General features: G+C 41.2%; 1 protein-coding gene across 1 annotated transcript; it reads left to right on the top strand.

The window, feature by feature from the left end:
- The first annotated feature begins 533 nt into the window (after positions 1–533).
- Positions 534–7,300, top strand: LOC126983060 (lysozyme C-like). Its single transcript, XM_050835537.1, has 5 exons — positions 534–773; positions 5,446–5,579; positions 5,894–6,052; positions 6,453–6,552; positions 6,648–7,300. Exons 1-5 carry the CDS (start codon positions 769–771, stop codon positions 6,928–6,930), a joined length of 681 nt encoding a protein of 226 aa, XP_050691494.1. The 5' UTR covers positions 534–768; the 3' UTR covers positions 6,931–7,300.
- Positions 7,301–9,807: the final 2,507 nt, after the last annotated feature.

Raw genomic sequence — 9,807 nt, 5'->3', positions numbered from 1 at the left:
ATGAATGTGCTTAAGAAATCCAATTCTAACTTGTTTTAGAGTTTCATTTTATATAAGTGTGTCATTAGAGAGGAAGAAAATCCCTTATTAACATTCCCCAGCTTGTTGTACTCTTTCGAGCATAATGCAACTGTGATTCCTCTGAAAAAAAAATCGCATTCGTTTGCACTTCACTTTTGTACATAACACGGTATCGTAGCATTGAAGGAGATAATACAGTATAGCTACCTGTAGGAGATACGCCGGAGGAGATTATGCTGGGCACCCAATGTTTGTGTAGGAAATAAGACGGAGTGTGTGTGTAGGGAATGTGGCTGTACTTCAACTATTGTGACTGTAGGACTTATGACCACGACCCTCCCCCACACACAAACACTGAAGGATCCCCTGACCCCCGCTGACACTACATAAATAATCATGACATATTCACCAAACGTTTCACACACACACACACACACACACAGTCACCCCATCCCCTCTACACACCCCATCCTCCCACACATATATAAGCCGATGAGTCTAGGAGAAATTCGACAACTGCACGTCTCGAGGCTGGAGGGCGAGGCGGGGACGCGATAAAGAACTCGTTACAGAAGCCACTCGTCCATTGGTCTCCGGAGCGCGGCGCGGCGAGGGTTCACAGCTTCCAGTGTTCCGCAAAGTGCTACTGGTTGCCCTCCGCTACTTCACCGTACGCCACTGGTCCTGTTCTTGTCCCTGGTGGTCGGGGTGTCGTTCCTGGTATTCTGCTGTAGTCTTGCTGGTGACATGAGGTAAGGGGGAGAGAAAGTATACCGGGGATTGTACTTATTTTTATTTTTTATTTTTTTACAACAAAGGAGACAGTTATTCCTTCCTGTTTTTTTGTGGTGGATTTTGTTTACGTTTTTGTTTTTACAGTCGTTTCATATTTTTCTCTTTTTGTTTTCCTTTCATCACCATTTTCCATTTTTTTGCTGCGATCCTTTTTTTTTATCTCCGTTCTTCCTCGATTTTCATTTGTTATACTTTATTTTTTTTTGTCTTGAAATTTTATGTGTTTTTCTTTTTATCATCACTCTTCGTCATCTTTTATTCCTCTTGTTTCTTTTTAATTCATTTCACTTTCTTTTTCCTTTCTCATTTCTCTTCTTCTCTTCTATTTCTTCTTGATATTTTTCTTATTTTCTTCTGTTGTTTTTATTTCTTGTTTATTATCATGTCATCTCTTCCTCTGTGTTTTCCTTTTCTTTTCATATTTCATTTGTTTGTCTACCTTTTATTTTTATTTTCCTTTTTTTCTCTCCTTTCCATTTCTTTACTTTTCTGTTTTCTTTTTCTTTCTCCTTCTCCTTCAACTCCTCCTCCTCCTCCTCTTCTCTTCTTCTTCTTCTTTTCCTTTTTCTTCTCTTCCTCTTTTTCATCCCCTTCCTCGTCCTCTTCATCTCCTCCTCCTCATCCTCCTCCTCCTCCCTCCTCTTCTACATCTCCCTTCCCTTCCCCACCTTCTCCCTCGCTCCTAAAAAAACAAATTATACCTCAACTATGAATTACTCTTCACAAAAAACAACAGCAAAAAACACTACCACCAACACCTTGACCCACAGCAGAAACACGAACACGAACACACACAGACAAGGTAGCGGAACGAACACAAGAATCATCCACAACCCGGAATCTAGTTTAAGTATAGGGTTGGATCGGATCGTTTCTCATCCCTCTCGTTACCTCTGGCAGCTAACCTTCGACTTGGATTAGTTAGCCTCCACCTCTGAATGGCCCACAAGAATGAAAAGAGGAGGAAATGAATGGATAAGAAGGAGATATTATGCGAGTTTCGTGTCGTATATAAAAAATCAGTGCGTTTTTCTTTCTTTTCTGTACGTTGATCTTAATTAAGGCTGCAATAGAAGTTTATTTAGGGTATCAAGACGTTCAGGGTGGACCAGAAATCAGAACATAAGGAAACGATTATGTAGGAATAGATAAGAAGCGATGTTATGAATAAGTTTCGTGTTATATAATTATCAGTTTATTTTTTATCTTCTCTGTATATATAGATCTTAAGGTTGCAGAAGGAGTCTAAAAAAGAGTTAGACTATAAAGACGTGGTTGACCAGGAATGAGAAAATAAGTAGAAATAGATAAGAAACCAATATTAGGACCGAGTGTTTTACGATACAGATAAAACAGAGTATTTTTCCTCGTTTTTTGTACCAGGAATGAAAAAATAAGGACACGAATAATGTAGAAATGTATAAAAAGCAAAAAATTACGAGTGTGTGTCCCATGCCATATATAAAGCAGCGTATTTCTTCTCGTTTTTTGTATCAGAAATGAAAAAAAAAAAGGAAACGAATAATGTAGAAATGTATAAAAAAGCAGATATTACGAGTGTGTGTTTCATGCCATATATAAATCAGTATGTTCTCTCTCTTTTCTGTTTCTAAGTGTTGAGGTTCCAGTAGGAGTCTTTATTAATTAGTTAGGCTATCAAGGCTTAATTACCGGGGCGTTCTTAAACATTCTCCTCCCCTTTACACTTCCCAATTTTATCATTCTCTTCCTTCTTATTCCCTTTTACTGTATTCCCTTCCCTCACAGTCCTTTCCTTTGCATTCCCTTCCTTCACAGTCCTCTCCTTTGCATTCTCTTCCTTCACAGTCCTTTCCTTTGCATTCCCTTCCTTCACAGTCCTTTCCTTTGCATTCCCTTCCCTCACAATCCTTTCCTTTGCATTCCCTTCCTTCACAGTCCTCTCCTTTGCATTCCCTTCCTTCTCTCTCCTATTAAGACCTGTGGCAATAACTTAAGCTGCTGCCGCGCCGCCTACAAGCTAAATCAATATGTTCTGAAGGACCTTGGCGGCGGCTGTGGTAGTGGTGGTGATGGAAGGGTGGAGTTACGAGCTAGGAAGAACGAAGCGAATATAATTACTAGGGACGCGCCAGGAAGACATGTTAAGAGGGTGGGTTTTGTTGTTACGAGCAGCAGAAATAATAATATAAAGAGTATAATCATTTTCTTCTCCTCTCATTTCTTTACTTAACTCCTTTACTCATTCCCGTCTTGTATAACCTGATGTATAATGCTGTTTTCACTACTACAATTCTATTTTCATACCTTTACTTGGTGTTAATATTTTCTCTCATATAATCTAACTCATATCCTTTTTTTTTCATTTCATTTACTGTTGCTTATTCTTTGGTCTGACACCCTAGTAGTAGTAGTAGTAGTAGTAGTAGTAGTAGTAGTACGTAAGAACATAAGAACGTAAGGAGTCTGCAAGAGGCCGGTAGTAGTAGTAGTAGTAGTAGTAGTAGTAGTAGATAGCGATAAGGTCACGTGGTATACAAAATAGTTATTGCGTAATTCATAGAAACGCGGAAGAACTAATTGAGATGAGAAAACCGCACGGAAGCCAGAGAGAGAGAGAGAGAGAGAGAGAGGGTCACTGAACTACGAAGCTGCAGGAGCGACTGACTGCCTATATTTGTCAAGTTGCTCCAGTTATCCTTGTCTCTTCCTCCTCCTCCTCCTCCTCCTCCATCTTCTTTTTGTTTAGTTTTCCTCTTCGTTTTCTTCCTCGTTTTCGTTTTCTTCTTCGTTTTCTTCCTCGTTTTCGTTTCCTTCGTCTTCGTTTTCTTCGTCTTCGTTTTCTTCTTCATTTTCTTCCTCGTTTTCGTTTCCTTCGTCTTCGTTTTCTTCTTCGTTTTCTTCTTCGTTTTCTTCCTCGTTTTCGTTTTCTTCCTCGTTTTCGTTTCCTTCGTCTTCGTTTTCTTCTTCGTTTTCTTTTTTTGTTTTCTTGTTCTTGTTTTTGTCATAACTGTTCTTCTTGTTTTTGTTTTTGATCTTCTCTTTTGCCTTCTTCTGTTCCTTGTTTTTCTTCTTTTTTTCTTCTACTTCATCATCATCATCATCATCATTATCGTCACTATTACCATCTTCTTTTACTCTTCTTGTTCCTCTTCCTCCTCCTCCTCCTCTTCTTCTTTTTCTTCTTCTTCTTCTTCTTCTTCTTCTTCATCTTTTTCTTCTTCTTCATCATCATCTTCTTCTTCTGCTTCATCTTCATCTTCTTCTTCTTCTTCTTCTTCTTCTTCTTCTTCTTCCCTACTCCCACCCCACACACACAACCTGCCTCGTCTCGGGTTCCTAATGGCCTTCTTTGATCCGTCCCGTTAGAGACTCGCCTCTGAATACCACACCTTAATTGCTTCGTTTGCTTACCTGCCTTTAAAAATATTCGAGTTTCTCTCTCTCTCTCTCTCTCTCTCTCTCTCTCTCTCTCTCTCTCTCATACATTAAACGCCTTTTTTATAGAATTTTAGGCTAATTTGATATGCTTCTACCTCCATCTATTCTGTTTCACGAGACTTATATGTTATGTCGTATCTTTGCCTACGTATAATAATAATAATAATAATAATAATAATAATAATAATAATAATAATGGTAATGTATTTTAAGACGTAGACACCGGAAGGCTTAATATATCTTTAGCCTAACCTTTACTCTATAGCCTAAAACTCGTGAATACCCTTTACCCTCGCCCAACGTAAAGGGTATTTTCTGACCGCTCTCAAAACATCTGATTCGATCTTTAAACAAATGAATAAAGAAACGAATAAAAAGGAAAAAAATGTGTCAAGAATGATATTAAAAGAAAACAAAAATGCATCGGGAGGGATCGATGTATCAGAGACGTAAACACAGCAAGAGGGGGGAGGGAAATCGATGTATCAGAGACGTAAACAAAGAAATAAACAAATAGAAAAGGGAGAGAATAACACATGCTTAAAAGGAAGGAAAATAATAAAAGGATGTGTCATGAACCCGTTTGTTATTCCTCAAAACGTCCCGCTTCCAATTTAACATTTTTTCTTACTTCTTTTTCCCGTTTCTGATCTCATTTTCCTTGATTCGTGTTTCCTTCCTGTCTTTCCTGCTGTTGTATCTTCCTTTTTGTTTTGATTCCCTTTTACTTTACTCATTTTCTTTTCTTTCTGTCTTCCTTTACTTCATATCCTTCTCCTTATTATTGTTCATTACTTGCTCTGCCTTCCTTATCGTTAACAAAATATCTTCCTTTTTTCCTAACTCTGAGGGTCTCTTTAAGAACTACAAGTTTAATGTTTTTCTGTCTTCTCTTCTTCTCATCTCTATTTCTTCCATTAACTCTTCTGTAACGTCATCGTCACTTTCAAAGGTAGGTATTATAAGACACTTTTGGTTCTCACATCAACTATTTCTAAAGGTCAAAGAGGGGGTCAATCGGGTTCTAATCAGTGTTTCTTGAGGTTCACGGTACAGAAGAAGGGTCAGACTACCACCAGGGTCATAAAACTACTCCAGGAAATGCCCACAACTCCTACGAAAGCCTTGTCAAATAGGTGTTCTTGGGCGGCGAAATGTCTTATAAATGCGACCCTTTGAAAGTTTATCTTCGTCCCTTTTCTTCTCCAGGCTCGCGGTGATGCTGATGGCGGTGGTGGTGGTGGCGGTGGTGGGCGTGGCGCAGGGGAAGATATTCAGCAAGTGTGAGCTGGCGAAGGAACTTGAGACCATTCACCACATTAAGAGAGACGACGTTAAGAACTGTACGTATATTCATTTGTCTGTTTATTTATCTAGTTATTTGATTATTGTTTATTTATTGTTCTGTTTGTTATTTTGTTATTTTCTTGTCTCCTTTTCTTCTATCTTCTTTCTTCCTCTTCTCTTTTTTTTCATTCTTCTATTCCTTTAAAACTGTACGAATATACTTATTGTTTTCCTATAGAATCTAATCATGTATATATTATTTTTCATGCATTGCCTACATATCCATCTTTCACCTATGACATAATCCTTCTACTACTACTACTTCTACTACTACTACTACCACTACTACTACTACTACCACCACCACCAGGGGTCTGCATTGCCCAGTACGAGTCCACCTTCAACACCGCTGCCATTAACCACGCCAACTGGGACGGCAGCAAGGATTACGGACTCTTCCAGCTGAACAACAAGTACTGGTGTGGGGACGAGTCAGGTGGGAAGAACGTGTGCGGCATCCCCTGCTCTGGTAAGGGCCGACTCGCCGAGGGTCATATTTTTAAACGCTTCGGCGCCCAAGCTCACATATTTGACAAGGCTTTCATAGGAGTTTTTGGCATTTCCAGGGGTGGTTTTATGACCCTTCTGGTAGTTTGACCCTTTTTCTGTACCATTAACCTAAAAGAACACTAATTAGAACCCGCGTAATCTCCTTTTTGGCCTTTGAAAATAGTTGATGCAATAGGTGAAAGCGTCTGATAATGCTTTCTTCTTTGTTGTTTACCTGCAACAATAAACTATCAATCAATCATCATCCGACCCAAGTTTTCATAATGAGAAATCAACACACAGGAGCTGCCATATATAGCCATCATTAGTTTATCTATCTATACCTATCTACTTATCTACCTGTATTTTCTCTGCGTCAGCTCTCCTGGACAGCGACTTGACCGACGACCTGCGGTGTATTAAAAAGATCATCCGGGACACTGAGAGGTGGAAGGGGAAGGGAACAGCCCTGACGGCGTGGTGAGTGTGTGTGTGAGAGAGAGAGAGTGTTATAACTTATCTCATGTCCCATATACTTTTAATACTAGAATGAGAGAACTTACCTCTTTCTGCAGGGTCGCCTATGTCAACAAGTGTCAGAACAGGAACCTTGATGAGTATATGTCCGAGTGCTGGAAGACGGACACGGCCTCCAACACCATCTGGGTGAAGGACGAGTCTTCCATCAACGCGCTGCCCAACACAGAAAACGCGCCCAGTGCAGGGGAACACTGGCCCATCATCAACAACGCCCGGGTTCCCAACAAGGTCATCAGCAACATGCATCCCGTCTATAGGTACCAGCCTGTGTACCCCTCGAGTTTCAGAACACGCTCATATCCTTTTTACTTCCATTGAGTTTGCTAAGAAATAGTAGCTTGTCGCCAAACGGGGCTCTAGAGGCTGTGGTCCCATAGCCTAACTATAGCCCCATAAAACCCCCCAAGACGAAGTAGTTTGTCGCCTTTCTATGCCAGTTTTGTACCGTAGCGTAGAAGAATAGGCGTGGTGACTATCAACATCTACCCTTCTGTGATTGACAAGGCTATCTATGCAAAAATATATATCAAACGTCAGTTTATATATCAACAAGATTTTAAAGTCATGTCAGTGTGCAATATTTGACTTGGAATTTAATTTTGGATGGTTTCCTAGTGTTGTTATAGGCTCATAACTGTTGAAAGAATTGTTTATGACATTATCGAAATAAATGTTAACCAAATACAAATCTTATTATCCTCGGGTGATCATTGAATTATCATTAGACTTGTAGGTAAGCGGCTTTCGTTACCCCTTTAGTGTGTGTGTGTGTGTGTGTGTGTGTGTGTGCACTATGTTAAGTAACTAAGTGCATGTTATGAAGTAGTGTCGAGAAGGAGGACCTAAGAAGCGATACAAAGCGTTACAGGTCAAAAGAAGAAGAAGAAGAAAAAAGGCGCGGGTTGTCTGCTGTTAACTTTCAACTGACATGCTGGTCTTTGTGTTGGGCTGCCGTGCTCTGAGGTGTGTCCTAGTGTATCAAAACGACATTCAGAGCAGAAATAGTGTAGAAATAGCAGAAATAATGAAGGGTGTTTGTTATAGTGTATCAAAACGTCATTAAGAGCAGAAATAATGAAGGGTTTGTGTCCTAGTGTATCAAAACGTCATTCAGAGCAGAAATAATGAAGGGTTTGTGTCCTAGTGTATCAAAACGTCATTCAGAGCAGAAATAATGAAGGGTTTGTGTCCTAGTGTATCAAAACGTCATTCAGAGCAGAAATAATGAAGGGTTTGTGTCCTAGTGTATCAAAACGTCATTCAGAGCAGAAATAATGAAGGGTGTTTGTCCTAGTGTATCAAAACGTCATTCAGAGCAGAAATAATGAAGGGTTTGTGTCCTAGTGTATCAAAACGTCATTCACAGCAGAAATAATGAAGGGTTTGTGTCCTAGTGTATCAAAACGTCATTCAGAGCAGAAATAATGAAGGGTGTTTGTCCTAGTGTATCAAAACGTCATTCACAGCAGAAATAATGAAGGGTGTTTGTCCTAGTGTATCAAAACGTCATTCAGAGCAGAAATAGTGTAGATATAGCAGAAATAATGAAGGGTGTTTATTATAGTGTATGAAAAAGCCAGTCCCCTCAGATCAGAAACCTAGCGTAGTATTCCGTGAACACGCTCTCCACGGCGGGTGTCGGGACAGCTGGGCGGGATGTAAACAACAGGCCACAAGACAGACGTGCATCGCCCTGCCCCCTGTCACCCGTTTCGCGGCCCCCCCGGCGACCCCCACGACCCCCAGGGCAGGTAAGCATGCACAGGGACAGTAGAGGGTGAAGAGGGACTTGGCCGGTGAAGTGTGAAAAATAGTTACCCCGTGATAAACTGTTGCCTCCCCATCGATGCGCGTGCGTGGCCCCGCCCCTTCTCTCTCTCTCTCTCTCTCTCTCTCTCTCCAGTTTTTCAGGGGCAACTGTATTTCACGCTACACCGGTAATTGCATGTCTCGCTGGCAGAATAGGGGGTGTGGGCAAGTTGACAGGCGCCATGTTGATACCAAATTCAAATTGAGAATGATATAGTAAGTTTTTTTTTTTTTTTTTTTTTCTCTCTAGGTACTCCTCTGAGATCTTGACGATACCCAGAGCTCCCACACACACACACACACAAAAAAAAGGAACTTATGTCAGCATCAATTTGAATTTCACGATCCATGAATTGTTTTATGAGGTATTTTAGTCGAATTATTTATTTATTATTACACACCGATCCGCCCCTTTCCTTCCGCCCATTACAGAGAGAGAGAGAGAGAGAGAGAGAGAGAGAGAGAGAGAGAGAGAGAGAGAGATGCACCACCCATTCAGGTCTCAAGTTGCGGGAACGGCCATTACGAGCATTATCTTGGAGTGGAAGCAAAAGAGTGAACGAGCAAGGATATCATGGAACGAGACATGCAGTTGCTAGGAGGAAATAATACTTAAACGACTTTTCTCTTATTTTAACAGTTTATTGAGGGTCTGAAGTACCGTACGATATTATGTGTATGTTCGTGTGTGTATCTGTGTAGTTGATTTCATTCCAACACACACACACACACACACACACACACACACACACATCTTTGTATCGTACTCCTAATCAACCCAGCGTGTCCCCCCCCTTTCCTTTCAATATCAGTGCATCTATGCGGAGAACTATTTTACGATATCCTTCAATTACTTTTTCTTCTTGAACTGGGTATTTTCTAAGCCGAGTCTTTATAGAAAGCAACTCTGTCTTCAGTTGACTTGCTAACATATAAATCATTTCTTGTATCCTTGACTTCCCAACACACGAGGCTGTCATTAACCGGGTACTAAAGCAAAGAAGCGAGATAGGATTGACTAAACCGAGCTCTTGTGACATTTCTTTGGGTGGCCGAGGGTGGCGCTGCTTGTCAATGGAATCCCGCCTGTTGGAATGGTGGCACGAATATGAATGGTCGAACGAACCCTAATAGCTGTCTGGGCGTGGCTGGGGCAGGTGTATTCTCCCTTGACGCAGTAGTTCCCGGCGGTAAAGAGCAGCAGCGATCGCAGGGTAATGAGGCAGTTAAGCGGCTCAGGTAGTGGAGCAGCAAGGCGGATCAGGAACTCGAAAACTCCTCTCAGCGCCATTACGAGGCTGTGACGGCGGGTGGGCGGGAGGATTAAGGCGCGTGCGGGGGTGGGTGTTGATCAGACTCCTGGACGGGCGTGTGGGTGGGTGTGGG

The sequence above is a fragment of the Eriocheir sinensis genome, chromosome 52, assembly GCF_024679095.1.
Source record: "Eriocheir sinensis breed Jianghai 21 chromosome 52, ASM2467909v1, whole genome shotgun sequence".
NCBI classification, from domain to species: Eukaryota; Metazoa; Arthropoda; class Malacostraca; order Decapoda; family Varunidae; genus Eriocheir; species Eriocheir sinensis.
This window is presented reverse-complemented; position numbering and strand designations above follow the sequence as displayed.